Source organism: Haemaphysalis longicornis, unplaced genomic scaffold (assembly GCF_048455015.1).
Source record: "Haemaphysalis longicornis isolate Haplotype H1 unplaced genomic scaffold, Haemaphysalis longicornis Haplotype H1 scaffold_12, whole genome shotgun sequence".
Taxonomy (NCBI): domain Eukaryota; kingdom Metazoa; phylum Arthropoda; class Arachnida; order Ixodida; family Ixodidae; genus Haemaphysalis; species Haemaphysalis longicornis.
This window is the reverse complement of record NW_027526225.1, coordinates 22,477,628-22,502,373: the sequence shown is the minus strand read 5'-3', so window position 1 is coordinate 22,502,373 and position 24,746 is coordinate 22,477,628. Positions and strand designations below refer to the sequence as shown.

Sequence of the window (24,746 nt, the reverse complement as noted above, 5' to 3'; positions counted from 1 at the left end):
CGGGTCTCACGTTTGCGAATGCAGTACTCTGCTTAAAATCAGTCGTTCTATCAGGCCTTGAAGTAAACCAGAGAACGGTAGGACGTTTGGCCTTAGGCGCGCATGGAAACACACGAAGCAATTCAGGGAGATATGGGCTGGGCGTCGTTTGAAGTTAGAGAAGCTCAGAGTAAAATATGCTTTGAGATGAGGTTGAGGGCAATGGATCAACGAAGGTGGGCTGCTAAGGTTTTTAGGCACCTATACTTGAAAAGCAGTGGTTAAGAAAGACTAGAAGTGGTTAAGAAAGACTAGAAGGCTAACGATGAAATACGGAAAGAACAGTGGGGAATCCAAAACAGCCAAGGTAACCAAAAAAGAGGCAAGGCAGATTGAAACGAATAAATGGAGGGAAAAAATGCAAGCTAAAACGTCGTTAGAGATGTACAGGGTTGAGAAGATGAACATCAGAAAGGAAAATTTCTACGATAATTCCCAGGGCAGTGCTTTGCTTTTTGAGGCTAGAGCAGGTTGCCTGCGAACTAAGAGTTTTGTGGGGAAGTATTCACAAAATGATGGGGTATGTGTGGTCTGCGGAAAAGAAACAGAAACTATGCGGCACATAGTGTTAGAATGTGAGGGTATCCATCCAAATCTACATGAAGGGAATATTGGGCTTCCAGAAGCCCTAGGATTTAAGGGTATCAGAGAGGAAGTTAATTTCAAGGCTTTCGAGGGGGCGAAAAGAAGATTAGAATGCTGCTGGACGAAAAGCAGAGAGGGAATATTGCCTAGGACAGTTACCACCTATAACAGGAAAAAGAAAGTATTTTGGCCCTAATAAGCTTTAGTGCCTGTCCTAAGCAGCGCTAGTATTAAACCAAGAGTGTAAAACATGGGTATATTAGTCCTTTTTGGTAAGATGACATGTCATCACCCCGCTTCAAAGGGGAAACCAATAGGAATCATCACCATCATCATCATCATCATCATCGGTCAGTGGTGTATAGATTCGTAATGCAGGCGATAAAATCAGAAATTCAAGCATGGATGGAAGAAAATGAAATACTTGGGGAACTGCAGAATGGATTTAGACAAGACAGGCGACTGCACGACAATTTGTTCGTGATAACGCAATGCATTGAAATTGCGAAAGCACAGAATAGACCACTATGGATTACGTTCTTGGACATTAAAGGGGCATATGACAACGTAAACAGAGAACGGCTGTGGAGAATGCTGAAACTCCAGGGATTAGATGACGAGTTAGTACAGTTCCTTATAGCAATCTATAAAGACAATAGAGTGCACCTTACTTGGGAAGGACAGAAATGCGCCCAGCAGGTCAACATCCATCGGGGACTGAAACAGGGGTGCCCTTTTAGCCCAATACTGTTCATGCTTTACATGGCAGGGTTAGAAAAGAAAATGGAAGAAAGTCAAGTAGGGTTTAGCCTAACCCATATACTGCAAGGCGAAGTGGTACAACAGCATATTCCGGGAATGTTATACGCAGACGACATTGTTCTTTTAGCTGATAACCAAACCGATATGCAGCGGCTAATAAATATATGCGGCCAGGAAGCCACTGACCTCGGATTAAATTTCAGTGCAGAAAAATCAGGAATAATGGTTTTCAATGACGCTACCACCGACGTAGTGTCTATCCAGCAAGGCGAATTACCTAGAGTGAAGGAATATAAATATTTGGGAGTGTGGATAAACGAAGGGGATAACTACTTAAGTACTCACGAGGAGCAACTTAAGGTTAAGGGAAAGCGAAACGCAGCTATAATGAAGCATAGAGCTCTGTGGGGGTATAACAAATATGAAGTAGTAAGAGGAATGTGGAAAGGAGTAATGGTTCCGAGTCTCACGTTTGCGAATGCTGTACTCTGCTTAAAATCCGACGTTCTATCAGGCCTTGAAGTAAACCAGAGAACGGTAGGACGTTTGGCCTTAGGCGCGCATGGAAAAACAACTAATGAAGCAGTTCAGGGAGATATGGGCTGGGCGTCGTTTGAAGTTAGAGAAGCTCAGAGTAAAATATGCTTTGAGATGAGGTTGAGGGCAATGGATCAACGAAGGTGGGCAGCTAAGGTTTATAGGTACCTATACTTGAAAAGCGTGGACACGCAGTGGTTAAGAAAGACTAGAAGGTGTGGGCTTCGCCTTATCCTTAATCCTTGCCATTTGCATTAAGGAACAGAATATAATGATAGAATAACGCGCCGTCGTTATTCTCACTGCTCTCGCGCAGCACCGAACTGCGCTGCCGAGAGACTCTGCCCACAACGGGTTCGAGAGCGAGCCAAGACTCTCGCCGCGAGTGTACGTTGTCAGTCAGTTTCATAGTACAGGGGTTTATTACGCGGGAAATCACGATACAAACGCTACACTGCACTACGCACCTAGCCCCTGGGGCTTACAGCCGTCAGCGTGTGCCCAGCCCGTAGTCGGGCAGCAGTTAGCGTCCGCCGGCGTTGGCCGGCCGCAACGCTCTGTGACGTAGGGGAAGGGGGCTCTCTGTGGCCGCTACACATTTCCAAGCCACTGGACTCGACCGGGCGGCATCGGCGCTCGTCCGCTGACCTCAGACGGCGCAAGCCGTCACATTGCGGACGCGGGGGCAACCCACCAAGAAGTGGAATATGCCCGCGGAGACTCGCCGGGCATCCTAGATGAACGCAATGACGCAAATCGAGGCATGCGCTAATCGACACGGTGGGTGCCGTGACCCACGGAAGTGGGAAACAACGGCCAATGCAAGAAACGGCCAGAAGTGGCCGAAGGGCATTTACGTACCGTGCGATCGCTGCGCGTCCCTCCCGGGGAGTCTCCTGCGCGCATCCCCCGTCGCCTCGTAGGGAGAGGAGGGAAGCGCGCGAGGATCGCCCTCGCCCCACCAAGGAGGAGGACGTCGCTAGCGCCTTCTCGCCCCGATTTGAGGGGCATGACCCCCACAAAGGCTAACGATGAAATACGGAAAGAACAGTGGAGAATCCAAAACAGCCAAGGTAACCAAAAAAGAGACAAGGCAGATGGAAACGAATAAATAGGGGAAAAAAATGGAAGCTAAAACGTCGTTAGAGATGTACAGGGCTGAGAAATTGAACATCAGAAACAAAATTTCTACGATAATTTTCAGGGCAGTCCTTTTCTATTTGAGGCTAGAGCAGGTTGCCTGCGAACTAAGAGCTTTGTGGGGAAGTATTCACAAAATGATGGGGTATGTGTGGTCTGCGGAAAAGAAACAGAAACTATGCGGCACATAGTGTTAGAATGTGAGGGTATCCATCCAGATCTACGTGAAGGGAATATTGGGCTTCCAGAAGCCTTAGGATTTAAGGGTATCAGAGAGGAAGTTACCTTCAAGGCTGTCGAGGGGACGAAAAGAAGATTAGAATGCTGGTGGACGAAAAGCAGACAGGGGAATATTGCCTAGGACAGTTACCACCTGTAACAGAAAAAAAAAGTATTTTGTGCCTAATAAGCTTTTTGTGCCTGCCCTAAGCAGCGCTAGTATTGAACCAAAAGTGTAAAACATATGTATATTAGTCCTTTTTGGTAAGATGACATGTCATCACCCCGATACAAAGGGGAAACCAATAGCAATCATCAATCCTCATAGCGGACGGAGCACGCTAAAAGCGTGCTCCGTCCGCTAACGCTACGGCGGCGGGTAGCGGGGCGCGACTGGGGAGAGCAAATTCGTCACGGTGGGGTGGATTAGTTCCGCGCGGCCTGCCTTCACCATGCCCGCTCTTTCCATCCGCTGAGGGGCAACCTCCTCGCACTCCCCGCGCGCGCATGCGCAGTCCGCTCCCGCTACCCGCTAACCTTTGCGTAGCGTACGGGAGCCGCTATGCTAAAACTATCTGGAATTCGCGGGGTTGGCGTCACGCACGTAGCAGCAGCGTCGGCCGCGGCCGTGAGTCGGGAGAAAGAAAACGAGGAGGAGCGCCTTTAGAGCGGTGAGACAGCGGAACCTAGCCATCCTGATGGGCTAGCTTGGGGCTACACTACCACGCGACACAAGCGCAGAGACCGAAACAATTCGTCATGTGGGCTTAGTGATTCCCATTTATTTTAAAACTAGTTAGTTTACTTGTTTGAGAATTGTGAGGAAGCTCAGGGAACTTTTATAATCGCTATTTATCACCGCCAGCTGCTCCTTTCGCCTTCTGTCATACCTCTTAAAAAACGTACAACCGAATTGGCATTCACCAATTTAGAAAACGGAGTCCCATTCGTGGCAATCAGTGCACAAAAGGTAGCGTTTCTCTAGCGGCCATATGTCTGTATGTGGTTTGTACATTTTCTTTTCCCGCCCTGCAAACCATCCTTAAAGGCCAACTGCACCCAAATTTTCGAGAACGTAAAAATAATGTCACCAAATAGTACATATAAAAAGGGTGCGAAATGCAAAATACTGCGCTTCAAACATCAACGCGCGCGACACAAACGTCTCGTGACGTTGGCGTTTTCGGAACCGAAACTGAATAGAAAAGGCGGCCATTACCGGCGACCGGACGTGACGTACGTGGCGGAACGGAAGCGGCCGCGCCAGGACCGGCGGCCGCTGAGAGCCGCCTTCAAATGCGCTTGGTAGCGCCGCGTTTCGCATTTTTATTTCCACTGAAGAACTTCCACTAACGTATGCTCATGATAATGGAGTTAGGCGCTATTCCGGCATCCCATTGCTATCAGTCGAGATGAAGTAGACCACCCGACAGTAATTTTTTTACATCATATTAACTGCCGGAGTAGCAGTTTTTGGCATTGCAAGTAAAAGAGCAGACCTTGATTTACAAAGCTACTTGCCCGTACGATTTCGAAAAGCAGCTTCCGTTATAGCCGACGCCTCGGCTATCACGTCGCTCTCTTTGAAGGGAACAAACCGCACGCGGGCGGCGATCAATCACTATTTCTACTATATATACATTCCGTACAAATAGTTTCGTGAATATCGGCCCAGTATTTTTCGCCGTGCTGCACAACGAGAATCGAATTATAAAAGTGGTCTGAAACTATAAGCTACTTACAGAGTCAAATGATGCACTAAAACACGAAAACATTTCCTATCTACCGCTGTTTTCTACTTTACCCACAGAGACAGGTGCTGGTGAAAACATTTTACTTTCAAATAAACTAAATCTAACGCTTCACTTGGGAATTGAAAAAAAAATCTAGTCTATTATTTAGGAGAGGAGCAGTTTCGTTAGTTTTCGCACTTCGCAAAGACGACGGCCGATATTTGTGCCGATGTATTTGTTACTACCAGAAAGGCTGATATTAATTGGTTCACTTAGCGAGTGAACCAAAAGTCGCACAATTGTTTATAGCCGCGTGCACAACTCTATTTAGGTCGTCAAACTTTTGGAAAGGTCTAAAGGATGGAGGTGGCGTTGGGCCAGCCCAAATATGGCCAATATCGGACGCGGAAGTGGAAGTGGTCAAGAACTTATAAAATATCTTTTGTTTTTCTGTGGTATAAATGCAATAGGAATGACAAATGTAAGGCAAGTGATCGTTTCGAACCTTTTTTTTAAGTAAAAATAATATAGTCAAGTCAAAAGAGCTTTTCTGACACCAAGACGTTCGCAAGCGCGTGAAAGTTTGAAGGCTTCTAATCTCTTTTTTTTTCATTGAAAAAAAAATGGCGGATATTACTGCCTATGCGTTTAGTTTAAACATGTGATGGCGACGGCGGTACAGCGCGTTGGTATAGCAGAGAAACCCCGGGCGAGCGCATCCCTGCGGCCGACGGAGCGCCCTGCGAGTCGCGGGAGAAGCGCGATCTTCGCGGGACAGGTTCCCCAACCTCCGTCACAGGCCGCTCCGAACTTGTTTCGGCGACTCTCCGCCAGGTGCAAACGTCGTCTGCTCGGAGGTATTTTGAACAGCGTTACCTAGCGCTCTCTGTGATTACGAAGCTAGGGATTTCGCCATGGTGATTTTAAGAGCATAGACTACTTATTTCGACAAAGAAAAAATTTGAGTGCAGTTGGCCTTTAACGTGTGTTTGCCGTACGACCGCTTAATTCCGTCGGATGCGGGTTATCCTGGAGGTGCTGTCGAACAAGTTAATCAAGCCGTGCAAAGGAAACGCGTAATGGACGCAAAGCTGCGCCAAAACAGGCCCAAAACAACCGTCGCTAAAGCGGACGACAAAGCCGTGGCGCCGACGCCGGCGAGCAGGCACTTCCGCGTGGCGAACGCTGGGTAAATTCGCCGCGCCATCTACAGTGTGCTCTGTGAGTGAAACCCCACCCCCCACCCCACACACACACACTCCGCTGCCTCCGCCGCGTTGGGAGTTTGTTGTCCCGCACGCCACGAAAGAACCGTTGTCTGGTAGAGCTAGAAAGCTTTGCTTTAAAGAAAATCGACAAGTCGATCTCTTGGTGGGGATATATGACACGAGAAATTTCATGAATTTCTGGTTTCACAGATAGCTAAAGAGGCAAACAATGCTCGCAGCGTTTCCGTCTGCGCCGTCATTAAAATGGTGCAATAGCTGAGGGTGTTCCGGAGACCGTCTTGGTCCACTCACCAATCCCTTCCGTTTTACGGGGTACGCGTTCTTTACGCCGCTAGTTCACAGTCTGAAAGAAAAAAAAAATCCGCCCCTTGGCCCCGCTTTCTAGACTTACAAGAGGCCAACCCTGTTTTTTCGTTTCCTTTACATTACTTCCACTTCAATACCCTTCACTCACTCACTCACTCACTCACTCACTCACTCACTCACTCACCTCGCTCGTTTCAAGCCATATGGACCCCTCCATCATCAAGCGATCTGTGAACGGTTGACAAAAAAAGCATTAGGAAAAAAAAGTTTTTTTAAGCAGGATAATATTTATAAAAAAACATGGCTTCTCCGGGGAAATTTGTTATGATGCGATTGAAACAGATAAGGTCATTGAAAATAAAAAAGGGGGCAGAGGCGCATTCCAGTTCAGATGCTCAAATTCTTTCCAACCCTCTAAATTATTCTCATACAGTTCCCAGCAGTTAGGCAAACTTTCCTGAATCCTTCCAACCGATGATGATTCTCAGCAATTAAGGAACATCGTCGCTATCATTTCTTCTTTACCCTTGTGCGAGAGCGAGAACTTGCTTTGCTATTGCAGATTCCAACGGCTATGGATAACACAAGAAGGTGCTATCACATGCTTGGACGACTATGCCCACCTAGCTCACACTTGGGATGCGCAATTTTGCCAATCCCGCCAGTGTGAGGTCACCTTAACCAGCATCAGATGTAGAATACCACAGCTTAACTTTTATTTGCATCGCGCTGGTCTCATCCACTCCGGCCTTTGTGCTGATTGCGGTGAAAGAGAAACGATTGATCCTTTTTTCTTGTGTTGCAGCGGTTTCTGTTAGATGCGACGCATCTCATGCTCGCCCCTCTGTCCTTCCTGCGTCTGTCCGGCGTTGTCCGCACAGCTACGCCTCTCCTCCTCTCCTCTCTCCGATAGCGAGCGCTCTCTCCCAAACAGCTGCGGGTTGGCCAGCGCGCTCTCACTCCGTTGCTAGGCGCCGGTGGGCGGCGCTGCGCTCGGCGCTGCGCATGTGCAGTACTCTCTCTCTCCGCGCTCTCCTCTCCTTCGGGCGCTGTGAATATTAAGTGGCATGCCGCGCTCCGGTGGTCTCAGTCGACGGTCATCCGCCCACTTCCCCTTCGCGTGAGAATCCCTGCTATAAGCGTATTCAATACGATGGAAAACGCCAATTGAACCCCCCATGAGATGCGTTGCATCACACCAGGGTTCCCGCGAGGGGAGGTGGGCGTAATTTTTTCATTAGGAAACGGTATCTAGCTGCAGCCATTCTCTGTCGATGCATGTGCTCCTTTCGTTCGGGTTTTGTCACAGGTTTGTCACAGAGGGACGTGGTTGCGGCCATTCACGCTTATATTTCAGAGACCAGACGCCTGTCCTGTTCACCCGTTAAAAAAAAATTGGTTTTTCGCCTATTCTCCTAAAAATGACATCAACCTCTGATTCTTCTCCAGTTCTATATAATTCTGTTGCCGGCCGTTTCCCCAATTAGAATTGATCAATTCTGCAGGCTGACATTGTATACGGCTATGAGGTTTCCCCGAAGAGCCACCCCGTTTCTTGGCCAATTTCCCACGTGGGTATGCGGCATCAGTGAAGGAGCCACAACAACAGCAGCAATAATCCAGCAAGCTGTCTCTGCCAAACGCAGAGAGAGTTCATCGGGCTGCACTCCAAGCGCCTTCCATTGCGTCGTCCACCTCAGATTTGGCTGTGAGTGTACCTTAATTGGTAGCATTGGTACTTCAATAAGGGTTTTGGCCGGCCCAATTAGTGCGGATACGTAGTGACTGGAGGAGCTGGCCCTATAGGTGCCCCATTGAACGGCGTTTCGTTACGCCAGCTTGCTTGCAATGGAAAGACGCCACTGAACGGGGGAAATGTTGACGCATGCACGATATCGCGTTTCCGTACGTTTGTTAGGAACGCCTCGGTTCGTTTAATTTGCTGCACCTGTTAATGCTCATTGGCAACTTTCAAAAGCGAGCGGGTATCGTCACTTAATTGATTTGATGCTTGAAGGGTTCATATTTCGGTTCCCGCGGCTTCGTTAATGATATGCGTGCACCTCTCAAATTTATTTTTGAGATGGCAGCCGGTCTGCGCGTTCGATAAAAACCAGTGCCCTTGCCCTAGCTTCCAAGATGACCAGAAGATGGGCGTAAGGAGTGCAAGAAACAAAACACGCGTTTTTAATTTGCCATTCCCTAGCTAATTCTCTGAATGAAACTTGGGAGGGCTACTGTTTTATTCTAGGGGAAAACATGGGGCCGTTTCCCTGTCGCGTTGTAGGCATCTTACTGTGCGTAACACAAGCCTAAACCGCTCGACCATGGAGGACATCAGTCAAGTCGCATCATACGGCGTGAGACGCACGTCCACGTTAAAATCCCCCCCCCCCCCCCGAAATACACGCACAAAGGTGCAACCTGTGATGTGCTTGTGTTTTTGCGAATGGGGTTTTTCTATTGTGAATTTATTTATTTATTGTTATTGGCTCACGTCGGCGTTCCAAGCGGGCAAATTGCTGTTCCTCCGGGAAGGATTCGCAGCTAATCGACGAGGTGGAACTTGAGGTGGCAGGCGCGGTGGCTGCACGTTCTGGTAGCGCTTTCCGTTGTTTTCGCGCCCATTCGTGCTTCTCTGCGCGCCACGCTCCTTCAGTTTCCGCTCGCGCAACTTGTGAAAAATTACGCCCACCTCCCCTCGCGGGAACCCTGGTGTGATGCAACGCATCTCATGGGGGGTTCCATTGGCGTTTTCCATCGTATTGATTACGCTTATTGCAGGGATTCTCACGCGAAGGGGAGGTGGGCGTAATTTTCCATTTTCACCATGCAATGCACATGCAGTACACGTATGCTCAGGTACGGCCTTTATTGCAGACGAGAATAAGTGCCTTGTGGTCCGTAAAGTGCACAGTTAGGGGCTCGACGATTGCATCAAGCAATCGTCGAGTACTGCGAGAGAGTGCAAGCGTAACGCGACGACCGTCGACTGAGACCGTCGGAGCGCGGCATGCCGCTTTATATTCACAGCGCCCGAAGGAGAGGAGAGCGCGGAGAGAGAGAGTACTGCACATGCGCAGCTCGCGCAGCGCCGAGCGCAGCACCGCCCACCAGCGCCTAGCAACGGAGTGAGAGCGCGCTGCGCCAACCCGCAGTTGTTTGGGAGAGAGCGTTCGCTATCGGAGAGAGGAGAGGAGGAGAGGCGCAGCTGTGCGGACAACGCCGGACAGGCGAAGGAAGGACAGAGAGGGGCGAGAATGAGATGCGTTGCATCTAATAAGCGTCGACGGTGGCTTGGAGTACAATTGGCGGTGGCGAGTACATCGCCGCCTCCGGAGGGGCCGGGAAGCTGCAGAATTCTAACCGTTCACGCTTCGCTGTAACAAAAAAAAAAAAGAAAAGAAGTTGAAAGGAAGAATAATAAAAAAAAACTGCAAGTCTATATTTTAAATACAATGCATAAGTACTATTTTTTATTGCGCCATTAGTAACAGGGAAACAATACGGCCAAAATAGGACAGATGTACGACACAGGAAAGGGAAGATCGGAGGTCTCTTCGATGTTGCGAGTGCACTACAGGAAACTTCGAGTCCAGTTTCGGAAAGAGGGCCGTGCATCTACAGATGAATATAGGGAGTACTCTCTTTCTGTCTTTTTATTTCATATGCCCTAACAATATATGTTACGAAAACGCTTGATAATTATAGCTCCCTCATATAGCTCCCTCAGGGCGCTATACGGAGGCTGAGACATTAAATTATTTCATTTGCTGCGAAGAAAAGTGTTGGGCGTTCAAGAAAATTACGCTAAAACGGTTTGTGGCGAGAGTGAACTCCATGTGTGAAGCGGTTTTGAAACAGCTTTTGGTAACCACACAGCGAAACCGAAACTAACTAGTGCTTGTTTAAAAGCGTTACAATCGCAAAATGTTTTACCAATTGTATGTTTATTATAAAAAATTCGACATTTTAAACTGTTTTTTTAGTACAAAAATTCTAACTTTGTCTTTTTTACTCCATTACTGCTATTACTCACTGACCAATCGGAGGGAAGCGTGATATTTTTCAATGTGCTCGATGGCGTTGTCAACGGGGTTCGTACTTATTTACTATTATTTCAAAATATTAGCGAACGAAATAGTTTGTACTGGTTACCGATCAAACTGCGAACAAGAAACAAAGTTCGAACGCGTCGCGTCTTCACGAAAAAGAATGCCTTCTGTGTCGTTCGCAGGTTGACATTGCCGCGGAAATCTGTTGCCGTCTTCTTTGCATGCATTTCGCCGTGTTTACAGGTCAAAATGATCCTAGACTCTCAGTACAGAAGAGCGGATGGAGGCAGCGTAGGCGACTCGAGCCAGGGGGAGAGCCTGTACTGCCGCACTCTGAGCGTTCAGCTCAAGGACGACTTCTGCGCTTCAGCTCGACGGTGGGTTTCGTGCATTCTTTCGAACCGCCGGACTATAAACTCGCTTGTGCCAAGTAGGCACGTTTTGAAATGTTAACCGTTTCATGTGACCTCAGAACGAGAGAGAAAGGCAAGATAGTGTCTGCAAAAAAGCAAAAAATCTTTCGTCAGGCCGACACTCCAGAGGTTACACCTAAAAGCAATATGTTCTGACGAGAGCTTTCCTATTTGATACACCTGTCTGCGATTTACACGTCTGCGTTTAGAGGGTTCAAGTAATAAAGTTCAGATTCACATTATGAGGGTACGAGTGGTAGGCAACGATCGAGCTGCCGAGAGTTAACAACGCCAAATGTTTCGTTCTTCTAGGGTTTCCTCCTTGTGCCTCACAGTCCGCCAGGCTAGTTCAAGCGTCGGCCGAAAGGTGAGCAGCTGTCGGTCGTGTCATTAGATCTCGGATCCTGTGCTTCTTTTTATATTTTTTATTTCTTTAGTTACAAAGTTTCTAAAGCAAACTTACCGTTCGCAATTGGTGTAGTGCCTAGAAGTATAAACCAGGGTGGAATTCAGAACCAGTGGTTAACTATTGATTGCATTCGGTGCAAGAAAGTGTCTTTAGTGTAAGTCTGGCCTGCAAGTGTTCTGGCAGTACAGCGCAAAACTCAGTGCATGCGGTAAAGGATCAACTGATCACCCATGTGTTGTGTAGAATATGTCGGTAATGCATTCTGCTGCAATAGATCTAATGAAAACGCGAATAGTCGTAACATTCACCGTTGTCTTATAACATCGGGAGATATATGACATTGCATTTATTATAGCTGTCATCTCTGTTGTCATAAGTGGACTGGACTTTCACTTCATTTTGTTTTTCTCACCCCTCCTTTTTAAGGAGCTGCAGATTCAGCTGACAGACGACGCAGATCCTTTTTTTGTCTATGCCCTCACTCTCACAGACGAAGATTTCCAGAGGCAAGTTTTGCCTGCCAATTTTATTTCTGTTCTTTTGGGGTATCAGTGAGAAGTTCATTGCTTTAGATTTGCGTTTCTGCGATGTGCTTAGATTTTTGCTGGGCAGCAGCTGTATGTGGGACCAAAACATCATTGCAGTTGTCGTTAGATAGGTCATGAAGCTGTTCTCAAAAACTAGCTGAAGAAATGAGTGCAAAGTGGCTCTACAAATGCCTTGTTCCCATGAACATACACATCCGTGCATGATCAAATATGAGGCAGGAAGGAGGTGCACAGCAAAGGTGGAAATTTTTCTCTGGATCTCGACTGGTGCCTCTCCATAAAATTCTATCCTTGCAGTGATTCTTCCAGTCCTATATCTTTGAGTGAAAGCTGTAAGGAACTGGGATTGCTCCTCATCTTCCTAGATGATGGGCTCCTTTCCTCCACAATGTGGACTCGCCACAGTAGAGTAGGTTGAATGTGGAGAGGGACACACCAGGTCACTGTCTGCATTTGACGTTCCGATTGGCTCCTGTTAAAGGTGTACTGTAGGTTTGTAACAGTAAGGTGAGACATTTAATGACAATGTCTCTACGTGTTCCCCCTCCCCCACATCCCCTTCCCACCTTCTGCAGTCTCAAGTCGCAACAGGGGCTGCTTGTGGACTTCCTGGCATTCCCGCAAAAGTTTGTTGACCTCCTCGACCTGTGCACCAGAGATGAGCACAAGGTTGGCAGACTTCTTGCTGCATTTCTTTTTCTTTGGTACGCAGCCCCCACACGCACACGTTCTAGTCACACTAGGCATGGTTATCTCGCTAGACTGTTGTCGGACTATCAGGATACATTTTATGGGGCAGCATTTTGCGCTGTGTCATGCGTTGGGTATTGGGCCCTGGTGCAACAGGATAAGGGAGAAGTGACCCTTGTTTTTCACGCGTAAACATATATGCTCCCCACTTTGATGGCTTGCGTTGCGGGTGTATGTATGGAGCCTGTCAGTTGAGGGTGTCGGCCATCAGAAAACAGATATGCCGCTGTTTGAAGCCATTGGCAGGCGTTGGTGGTAGCCAATAAGTGCGTTGCTGGACAATGTTGTGTCGTAGGAGCGTGAATCCTCTCGGTCAGCGTCAGGGATGCAAAGAATGCCGCGCGAGCAAGAAAACGAATTGCTAGAAAACACCCTGGCTAGTTGGTGTGTGGTGCTACAGGCGAGAGTGTTCGAAGCCCAACAGAATGACACACAGCACTCACACGTCAGTGCTGTGTATCGTCATATTGTTTTTTGTCTGTTTGTAGGCTGACCCGTAAACAATTTTAATATGGGGTTGACTCCATGAAATGGCCTTCTTTATTGATTCATTTATCGTGGGGAAGTAATATAAAGAGTTGTTGAAAGATGCCTCACGTTGTTTTATGAGCATTGATTCTTCAGGAGAATACGTACCAGATGTTTATAAGAAAACCAAAAAAGTGCCTGGCACTGTTCTTCGTCACTAGCTTCTGCCGTCTCAATTACTACTGTACAGTTACTGGCTTCTGCTGGGTTCTGCCCCTCCTTCAATATGTTTATCAGTATCGTGAAAGGTGTTGGCCTTTAAAAAGTTGTCAAATAATCGGAGAATAACTTGTGTCTTGTTTCCTGTGCATTTCAACATGTGCCGAAGGGGCAGCACCAATCCAAGTGCATATTTCAGCGCTCCTGTCTTTTAATCTGGCCTGCAGTCATGATAAAAGTGGAGAGAAAATAGAATGTATTTGATTACTGTTTTTGCGCGTTGTTGGCAAGCCATAATCAATGAGCCGATTGCCATGAACCTTTGGGGTGTTCACTTGTCCATTGGATAGTAAGGCTAGTGCACAACATTTTATTCAATTTGTTTTAACGTACTGCAGTTCCTTTGGGGGATGATGCAGGAGAGGGTTACAGGTCACGAATACAGGGCACAAAATACAATGTACAATGGAAAAGCGGCCAGGGTGGTCATGCAAAGGAATTAAACGTTAAATTAAGCAACTGATTGACGTGTGTGATGTGGAAAATATCTTGGTTTTTGGAAGCGTCTAGCCGATGCCGTTGTAACGTAGGCTTGTCAGAATCTGGGCGCAGACAGCAGTGGAGTGTAAAGCACCCACCAGCTGACGTCAGCTCTCTAGCAACCTTCACACATTGTGTCTTGGCTTATCTTGTCTTGGCTTGTCCAGGAGAGCCCCCGGTTTGTGCTGTCCCTGTTGGTGCACGGCCGCACGGGTTCGGACCCCGCCGTCTTGGATGTGGTCGAGACCAATCCCTTCAAGCACCTGGTCCACCTGTCGCTCAAGCTTAGCCCCGCTCCCGACAGCGCTGTCCGCAAACACCTCACCTCTGCCATGCGCCAGCTCAAGGTGGGCACCTCAAGATTGTTGCATTCTTTAGGGTGTGAGCTTGAGTGAAACTTGGTGTCAGGCTTAGCTGGTATAACGTCATCCAGGGAGTTGCGCTGGGACCTATTATGAAGACAGGCACAAAAACGTACACTTTGATGTGATGACGGCACACCTACAACTGGTTGTATTCCAAACGAGGGGAAACATGTAGTAGAAGAAGCACGATACCAACAATAAATGCAAAAAGTGGTAAAGGGTTACTGAAAATGCGGGCAAAAGTGAAGCCAATGGTTGCAAGAATACAGAGTTACAAAGATATCAAAGTACCAATACAAAATACCGAGATAACAGTAAGTTAGGGCAGTTATTCTCCAGAAGAGGGGGGGGGGGGTGGAAGCACAGATGGCACTTTAAGAACTTGTGAGCGAGTAATGTCCAGACCTACCCTGTGTCTTTTTCGCTCTAAAACCTTGGCATGCGGTGCTAAAAGTTGGCTTTGCTGTGAAGCACACGCACCAAACTCGGGCGGAGTGGCTAGGGAACCCTGTTGGTGTGATAAGAGCTTGTTCGTAGTGGAAGTTTTCAAACTGCGAACCTGTTTAGCAAACCGTAGTTTTTCCTGACTGCAGTTAAAAAAACCAAGAAATGCCGAGCGCTCGGGTGTGCGTGCCTCGCAGCGACCGCCTGGCGTTCCTGTCGCATGTTTGTCAAGCCAAGCATACCCACTTGGGAGATTGGCCAAGATTGCAGTGACTGCCCGGTAGTTTAAAAAAACCAAGAAAATGCAGAGCGCTTGTGTGTGCGTGCCTCACGGCGACCACCCGGCGTCCACGGCACGTGTTTGTCAAGCCAAGCATACCCACATTCCCACTTTGTGAGATTGGCCAAGATTGCGGCGACTGCCCAGCAGGTAGAAGAACCAAGAAAATGCCGAGTGCTCGTAGGTGCGTGCCTCGCAGCGACCGCCTGGCGTTCCTGTCGCATGTTTGTCAAGCCAAGCATACCCACTTGGGAGATTGGCCAAGATTGCAGTGACTGCCCGGTAGTTTAAAAAACCAAGAAAATGCAGAGCGCTTGTGTGTGCGTGCCTCACGGCGACCACCCGGCGTCCACGGCACGTGTTTGTCAAGCCAAGCATACCCACATTCCCACTTCGTGAGATTGGCCAAGATTGCGGCGACTGCCCAGCAGGTAGAAGAACCAAGAAAATGCCGAGTGCTCGTAGGTGCGTGCCTCGCAGCGACCGCCTGGCGTTCCTGTCGCATGTTTGTCAAGCCAAGCATACCCACTTGGGAGATTGGCCAAGATTGCAGTGACTGCCCGGTAGTTTAAAAAACCAAGAAAATGCAGAGCGCTTGTGTGTGCGTGCCTCACGGCGACCACCCGGCGTCCACGGCACGTGTTTGTCAAGCCAAGCATACCCACATTCCCACTTCGTGAGATTGGCCAAGATTGCGGCGACTGCCCAGCAGGTAGAAGAACCAAGAAAATGCCGAGTGCTCGTAGGTGCGTGCCTCGCAGCGACCGCCTGGCGTTCCTGTCGCATGTTTGTCAAGCCAAGCATACCCACTTGGGAGATTGGCCAAGATTGCAGTGACTGCCCGGTAGTTTAAAAAACCAAGAAAATGCAGAGCGCTTGTGTGTGCGTGCCTCACGGCGACCACCCGGCGTCCACGGCACGTGTTTGTCAAGCCAAGCATACCCACATTCCCACTTCGTGAGATTGGCCAAGATTGCGGCGACTGCCCAGCAGGTAGAAGAACCAAGAAAATGCCGAGTGCTCGTAGGTGCGTGCCTCGCAGCGACCGCCTGGCGTTCCTGTCGCATGTTTGTCAAGCCAAGCATACCCACTTGGGAGATTGGCCAAGATTGCAGTGACTGCCCGGTAGTTTAAAAAACCAAGAAAATGCAGAGCGCTTGTGTGTGCGTGCCTCACGGCGACCACCCGGCGTCCACGGCACATGTTTGTCAAGCCAAGCATACCCACATTCCCACTTCGTGAGATTGGCCAAGATTGCGGCGACTGCCCAGCAGGTAGAAGAACCAAGAAAATGCCGAGTGCTCGTAGGTGCGTGCCTCGCAGCGACCGCCTGGCGTTCCTGTCGCATGTTTGTCAAGCCAAGCATACCCACTTGGGAGATTGGCCAAGATTGCAGTGACTGCCCGGTAGTTTAAAAAACCAAGAAAATGCAGAGCGCTTGTGTGTGCGTGCCTCACGGCGACCACCCGGCGTCCACGGCACGTGTTTGTCAAGCCAAGCATACCCACATTCCCACTTCGTGAGATTGGCCAAGATTGCGGCGACTGCCCAGCAGGTAGAAGAACCAAGAAAATGCCGAGTGCTCGTAGGTGCGTGCCTCGCAGCGACCGCCTGGCGTTCCTGTCGCATGTTTGTCAAGCCAAGCATACCCACTTGGGAGATTGGCCAAGATTGCAGTGACTGCCCGGTAGTTTAAAAAACCAAGAAAATGCAGAGCGCTTGTGTGTGCGTGCCTCACGGCGACCACCCGGCGTCCACGGCACGTGTTTGTCAAGCCAAGCATACCCACATTCCCACTTCGTGAGATTGGCCAAGATTGCGGCGACTGCCCAGCAGGTAGAAGAACCAAGAAAATGCCGAGTGCTCGTAGGTGCGTGCCTCGCAGCGACCGCCTGGCGTTCCTGTCGCATGTTTGTCAAGCCAAGCATACCCACTTGGGAGATTGGCCAAGATTGCAGTGACTGCCCGGTAGTTTAAAAAACCAAGAAAATGCAGAGCGCTTGTGTGTGCGTGCCTCACGGCGACCACCCGGCGTCCACGGCACGTGTTTGTCAAGCCAAGCATACCCACATTCCCACTTCGTGAGATTGGCCAAGATTGCGGCGACTGCCCAGCAGGTAGAAGAACCAAGAAAATGCCGAGTGCTCGTAGGTGCGTGCCTCGCAGCGACCGCCTGGCGTTCCTGTCGCATGTTTGTCAAGCCAAGCATACCCACTTGGGAGATTGGCCAAGATTGCAGTGACTGCCCGGTAGTTTAAAAAACCAAGAAAATGCAGAGCGCTTGTGTGTGCGTGCCTCACGGCGACCACCCGGCGTCCACGGCACGTGTTTGTCAAGCCAAGCATACCCACATTCCCACTTCGTGAGATTGGCCAAGATTGCGGCGACTGCCCAGCAGGTAGAAGAACCAAGAAAATGCCGAGTGCTCGTAGGTGCGTGCCTCGCAGCGACCGCCTGGCGTTCCTGTCGCATGTTTGTCAAGCCAAGCATACCCACTTGGGAGATTGGCCAAGATTGTGGCGACTGCCCGGCAGTTTAAAAAAAAGACAAGAAAATGCTGAGCGCTCATGTGTGCATGCGTGGCGATGACCGCTCAGCGGCCCCAGTGCACGTTTGCCCAGCCAAGCTTAGTGAGATTGGTCGAGATTGGCAAAAAAACAAAAACAAACAAACAAAAAAAGAGCGTTCGCCATACTCGTGGCAAGACTTGCTCGGAACGAGAAAGAGGTGGCATAGCGTACAGCCCTCCAAGATGATGTCCAATGATTATCACTTCCAAAAAAAAAAAAGAAGAAAAAGGAAGCTCACATCTATAGCAACAATGATGGAGTAATTGTCGTTGCGACAGCGAAAAAGCAAATCGGCTGCAATCGTGGACTTAAACCTTCACGGTGGTTGCGAAGGTTACATACAGCTTCGCTACCTTCAAGTCTTATGCGTTAACGTAAGCTTCCTACATTTTATTGCGTTGGGTTGATTACAAGAAGAGGAAAGGGTTTGTTTGGTATGTTTCAAAAGTTATTGTAATTAAGTGTGCCTCTTAATTGACTACAGTCTACCGTGTAACCTTTAGAGTTTTGTGCCTGACATTTTATAGTCAAGTTGACTTTGCTGTATGATATTGCTGAATTTGCAAGAAAAGCACTTGCATACAAGCACAAGACATGCTTACAGTAAATAAATTGTCATGCCTTAGGCACAAAAGGAAATTGCTAATATAATATGCCCTGCAATAAAGCCTACTGATTGCCGTGCAAGGTTATTTTCTAGCATTTTCCTTGCAACAGCAGAGGTGCAGCAGACTTTAAGCAGAGAACACGATAAGGTCAGCCTTGTTTTAGCTGCATGTATGTTTTTCCACAAAATTTGGGTTCTGTGTCTATGATTCGCAAATTTTGGCCTCACGGGAAGCGCCATTATCAAGCGTTGCAGCTCTAGCATTATACCCAACCACCGTGGGCGTTCTATTCTGCAACTCTTGCACCGTGTTGTCTTTGTAAAAGCGCGCTTGTCACGGAAAGTAGGATAGGCAGAATCTGAGCTTGTTGGTCCATAATTCGCTTCGTTTAAGGATAAATCCGCTAATGCTAGTACTTCACGGGCAACAAAAATGCCATGACACACAGTGCTGACACTATTACCTGAAGTGCATTCCCCCTCCCTCTGGCCCTTTATACACCTCCAGGCACGCAACCATGACAGTGCAGTGCACAGAAAGAACTTTTCTTTCTCTGTGAGCGCAACCAAAGCTGTGCTGACACAAGTTGTGGCATTTTATTCCATCTCCATTTCTTTTATTGTGTGGCCACAATTGTGTTGTCCGCAAAGATTTGAGGTTTGTAGGTTGACCTGTTAACGAACTCAAGGAGAGGTTTACCAAGGCCACTCAAATTTGTGCCTGTTGCTTCCAGTTGATTTCAGTGGGCCCCGTTTAGTTTTTCCAGAACCCTTCTCTCCCCCTTGATGCAGGAAGAGAACAGGCGGCTGGAGGCGGCCCTCCGGAACTCGGAGACGGACTTCCAGTCCCGGGTGCTCCAGTACCAAGAGTCAGCGGCGGAGCGTTTGCGGGAGCTGGAGCACAGCCGCTCCCTGCACGCCTCCCAGATCGCCTCGCTGCGAGATCAGCATGAGCGGGAGCTCGCTGCTGAGAGGGAGAAGGCGCGCAAAGTGAGTCCTTCTGGCGCTCTCCGTGTGTGAAGGAAAAAAAAAAAAAAGTTATGGAGGGTGCTTGGAACTTTCTTGGAATGTACCTTCGGTTGATCCGCTGTTGAACTTTGCGGCTGCACCTGTCACTGCTTGACCAGCCCCCCTGGACAGCACCCTCCAAAGCTTATCCTAGCGTCACTAAATAAGCTACACCTAAGAGTACCGTTACTTCGTGTGCCCTATAGAGTTTCATACTAATATACACTAGAGGGAAATCTGGCACCACTGTCTAGGCGAGCCGCACTTCGGCGAGCGTTCCATCATGTACCGGGCAGGCACGTTCCACTTGTCCTTGGCATGGCTCATAAACAGGTTGGAAAGGTACCTCTGGTTCTAAAAGAAAGCAACAATATTACTGCAGAAGATTAAGCAAATTTGTCGCGTTATTATAAAATTGAACCTCCAGAAAGATTACTTTGTCAGTGATTATGTAGAAGCTTTATGCACGATGAACAAGAAAAAAAACGTTACCCTTTTTTGTTGATTTTGGCTTCGAGACAAAAGAGAAGCTGTATGGCTAGCTAAGCCAAGCAGGCGAGGAACGTCGCTAGCGGCAATGGCTCCGCCCACGGCGGCCCGCGACTGCAGCAACAGATTTCCCTCTAGTATGTATTTCCCTCTATGAAACTCTATGGTGCGCCCGGAAGTGTTTGGGGGTCATTTTGTTTCTGGCTTGCAGTGTTGCCATCTCTCCCAACGAAACCACCGCCAGTTGGGACGGGCAGAGTGCGACCGGCCGCTCTAGCAGTTGCGCAGCAGAGAGAGAGAGAGAGAGAGGAGAGGCGCCCAGAAACAAAATGGCTGTGCCCATATGTAAACAAATATCATGTGGTGCCGACCGACCAATGAAAATCCTGGCGGCACACAACAGTGAGAGAAAAGAGTGCCGATACTCTAAAAGCCTTTATTTAGTGACGCTAGCTTATCCCACTCACCGGCCGTCACCAGGACCCCGTCGGTTTCTTCACCTCTCAAGGCCGCTCGCGTTGCATGTGCGGCAGCGGCCTACCCTTTTTTGGCATTGCTGTTTCCCTTTCGCGGCACAGGCTGCGTTTGCGTTGCCCTTTCCCACAGCCCTCCTACTGCACTGCTGTTCTCCTTTCTTGGCACGCAACCCCGTGGCTCGTGCCTTGTGCTCCAATTTTCTGCGCCATTCTGTGTACATCGCAACGATTTTCTGTACCTCACACGCTTGATGAAACAGAGATATAAGGCTTTCGCCTCAGAAGTTATCAGTCATTCTACTCTGTAAGGAGGATGGCTAGCGAAGCCGTTTAGAACACGACACAGAAGTGATGCAGAATTTTGAACAAGGGTATGAGCTTCTTTATTGTGAGCTTACTAATAATGACAAATAAACGAAACATGTCTACTTTCACATGCATCGTTGCAGGAAAGTTTTGATTGACAGGGGTTACAGGCGTTTTCTGTAACCATGCCCCTTTTGTAGATGCCCTTGTATTGACAGCACGCAGGAATCGTGTAATGTTTACAAAGTAATTATGGCGCATAACGTTAACTGGGTGTAATTATAGAGTCGTCTTAGTGGCTAATTGGTGTTTAGTATTTGTTCAGAAAAACTTCGATAAAACGAGAGCTACAGCAGTTCCTGCTGAGCATTTGCAATGGTGTTGGCTTTGCCGCAAGGCAGTCTTACTCGCACACAGGAAAAGTGCACGCAGCCCTAGCTCTATACAGCTCCACATAAAAAAAAAACTTCAAGGTCACTCAGGTTAAACGAATCAAGGATGAATCAGGTTAGAAACTAAACTACACAGTATTGTCTGTTTTAGAAATTAATGTTAGGGCGCTATGGTTTTATTGCACTGGCCAATTTATACGCTTTTATATGCGGCAGAAATTATGGAATTCTGTGCCGTACACTCCGAGGTATTGCGTGCAGTGTTTGACCTTCTGTAAAAAAGATTAGTTCCAAAGACAAAGTAGAAAGTAAAGAAACGAGTAAAGGCGCTCAAGTGAAAGACTTTGGAAGGTGTCAGTGCTTTGAAGGCTTCATGCTGATAGATCTGCTCTCTGTTCCGGTCCTGTTGTGTCATCTTGTGCTGACCTGTCCTTCTTCGCACAAACCCAGGCCAGCTCGGAGCAGCAGTTCCGCACAGACCTGGAGCACAGAGAGACGGAGCAGCGACTCCGGAAGCAAGTCCAGACGTTGGAGGCACAGGTCTCCCTTCTCGAGGCGCTCAACAAGGTGGGCACGCGACGGCTCTTGGCTCGCTTTCCACCACCTCTGTTTATGAGCTAGCCTGATCGGTACCTTCCCTTCAAGAGGAAAGGCCTGCTGACACAGTCATAGTTTGACTATGTTTGCAAACTGCAGCTTCTTTTTCTCTTTTTTTGCTACATTAGAACGCGGCGCAAACTAGACCTGGACGCACGAGAGATACGACAGGTACAGGTCAGATAAAGCTCACACTCCTGCGAGCTTTGGCGCGTGTATCTGTCTTATCTTCTCTCGTTCGTCTGCATCTAGTTTGCACCACGTTTTCTTCTTTCTTTAAGTGTGTACCAACTCGCTCAGTAACAAGTTTTGTTAAAGGAGTACAGACACGAAATTTCAAAGCTGTGATAACTATGTAAAACGCTTCCTTTTTATCAGGAGATATCTCATTGCAAGTTTTAACAGCAACAGTTCAGCGAAACATATTTAAAATCCATTGTAATCTTCGCCCGCACGAGAAAGCCCAGAGCGGGCCGACATGACATCATGTGCTACTTGCCCCAAACTGCCGACGTTGGGGCTCCCGTGACAAAGCCGACGCGCTGGCTGTGGTTGGCGCGCGCTGCTCGGGCGTGTGTACACGTCATGGTTTTGGGACTGACGTCATGCTGCCCGGGCCTGTGGAGACGGCGAAGACCTCGGCCGGTCTGGACGCGCGCGTGCGCTCGCTTGCGCGCGCTTCCAGAGAGGCAGCGATGCGGCAAGAATGGTGACGTCATGTGATACATCCTGTTATGGCGGCCGCTCGGCGTTTTTCAGTCGAAACCGAAACTGGCACGAATAAACGACGCCGTAAATGAATGTTTACGCTGCGCTCGACCGTATAATCTGTCATTCTATGATTAGTGGGCTGGTAGGCATGCATAGCAGCGAAAAAAACGTAACACGAAAATTTTGTGTCAGTACTCCTTTAAACAAATCCTTCTTTTTTGCTAGAAGCTTTTGATGGGTAATATGTAGGGAGATCTTGGGAATACACTCCTGTGAGCTTGAAACTCTTTGTTGTCAGCTACAAGAAGTTGTTGGAGGCTGTCACAAAAGTGCGACACATTAGACCAACGCGGGCGGTTAATTGCTGTTTGAAAAGAAGAACAACCTGACAGGGTCAAAATTTCTGTCCCATCAGCCACTCAGCAGTGTGCCACCACTATGCAATCAGGGAAATTCAGCAGGGCAATGAAAGAATCCCTGCTGGTGTTTCGATGTGTTGCTAGTGCACGTGCACATGCTGTGAGGTGCCCATCATCAAGTTCTCTATCGCAAAAGTTTGCTTCACCACAGCACTGTAGAAGGGCCAATCAGGGGGACCAAGTGTGCTAAGTTGCCGAATTACGAGGCCCAGAAAATGATTCGACTCGAAATTGATATCTGTGAAGGGACAACGCAGTGTGGTGACATTTTGCTCTGCGCTCTATTCCAGCGCAGATCCCATTTTTGAGTGAAAGCAGATGCTGGGTCTCACCATACACCTAGTTTGCACACTCTGTTGTATTCGTTGGCCAATCTAAAGTGTTGTGATGAAACCGGCTGATGGAAACTTCTTAAAGTGTAGAAGGAGGTTGTTAATGATGATGGTAATGGTGGTCAATGACCCCAACATTAGAGCAGTGGCTGTAGACCTGCGCGTGTTCAAGCAGAGGATCGGTGTAGAATCTAGGGAATGGCTATCAGGCCTAAGACGTTAAAAATAAAAATCATCTCCAAAACACTATTTACTGTATGCAAGCCCATTCGGTTTGGGTTCAACGTGTCCTGTGCTTCAAGTATTTTTCAGCAAAATCTGGCTTGCTCCAGATGCTACTGTCTGTGCAGAAGCCTGAATGGCACCCTACCTTCACTTACATGGTAAACGATTTGTAGCAGTCCACAGTCAAACAAAAAAAATGGGGAGATTTCCTATTAATAACACTTAAAATTTCCAGTTATGTTTTGGTACCCAATTAAAAAAACAAAATAAAACAATTCGGGTCAGTTGGTTTGTGGAACCACTGAAAGCTATTGGCACCCGAGCTTTAATTGGATGCAAACATGATTGGCCTATTGCACGCATTTGGTCACTGTACAACTGCGCAATGAATTAACCTTGAAAAAACCACAAAGCCATGAATTCTGGTTGATCTGCATTATTGCACAAAGCGATGTCCAACTGGCTAGCTCACGTTTCCAGCATATTTTTCGAGTCAGAGTGGTGATACCTGCAAAGTAATGACATAGTTTCAAAACTCGCACAGCCATTAAACACTGAATTAGCCATACATACAAGACTTAAAGAAAAAAAACAAGATAACAATAGTCCCCGCACATTAATATATGCCCATTTATAAACTCGGTTCACACTTGAGCGGCACCGAGTCGCCTTTCCAACAAATGGAAGCGCAGCTCGTTGACCTTGTCTGCACCTTTTAGTATGTAAATGTTTTACAGGACAACTGCGAAAGTCCCTAGGCGAATAAAAAGGCACCTACGGGCGTGAAACTCCAAGCCAAATCCCCATGTTTGTCTCCTGACCTTGTGTGAAGATATGAAGCGCCGTCGTAGAAGCCTTCACGTTCTGGAGCTCCACAAATGATGCACTTGCTTTAAAACTGATAGCGAATTGTGGGGCTCATCAAATTCGCATACACACACAAAATATAGCAGAGGGCACCCACTTAAAAAATGAGCGACCATACAACCACTCGCGGTCCAAATTCTTGGTGCCATTTTGTATGTTTTGTTTTATACAAAACCTCTGCCCAAGTAATCCAGGCTCATGCATATTAAAAGTGTTCGTCGGAATTTGTAAATGCGTTTACGTATTAACCTTAAAAAATTGTTGAACGTATTAAAACATATTTAAAATGCATGTAACTTTTTTAAAATCTTTAAGTCAGGCAGTTTCGACATTTCCTGATAATCGAAGTATGACAATAGGCGCACAAAACAGTCATTATGGCGACGATGTGGGGAATGTCTTGAAAGCATGTACTGAGGCCAGAATTTAGGAATAGCCACTTGCGAATAAACCTGAACTAAGAATAGGAATTTAAGTGCTTTGTGTTCTGATGTAACGATGGCGACAACGAGAATGCTAAGGTCTTATCGGAATTAATTGCTTTTGCCTTAAGCCTGTTTGTACTAAGTCTCCATCCGCTGCGAGCACAGGATGATACGCGCTGGGTGTTCTTATCTGTTGCGGCCACCCACCAGCAGTTGCAGTTATGAATTTTCAGTGAGTGCATTACATCAGTGCCAGCACACGGGTTCCATCTGAAATTTCT

At 48.1% G+C, this 24,746-nt stretch overlaps 1 protein-coding gene across 2 annotated transcripts in view; it reads left to right on the top strand.

The window, feature by feature from the left end:
- Positions 1–10,508: 10,508 nt before the first annotated feature.
- The window catches only part of LOC144162484 (spindle assembly abnormal protein 6 homolog), a 38,076-nt gene continuing 23,838 nt past the window's right edge, over positions 10,509–24,746 (top strand). For both annotated transcript variants that reach the window (XM_077693037.1, XM_077693036.1), the window contains exons 1-8: positions 10,509–10,647; positions 10,849–10,982; positions 11,331–11,385; positions 11,854–11,933; positions 12,551–12,644; positions 14,120–14,299; positions 19,011–19,208; positions 21,340–21,456. In XM_077693037.1, the coding sequence (XP_077549163.1) occupies positions 10,855–10,982; positions 11,331–11,385; positions 11,854–11,933; positions 12,551–12,644; positions 14,120–14,299; positions 19,011–19,208; positions 21,340–21,456 (852 nt within the window). In that variant the 5' untranslated portion in view covers positions 10,509–10,647; positions 10,849–10,854. The remainder of the gene's footprint in view (positions 10,648–10,848; positions 10,983–11,330; positions 11,386–11,853; positions 11,934–12,550; positions 12,645–14,119; positions 14,300–19,010; positions 19,209–21,339; positions 21,457–24,746) is intronic.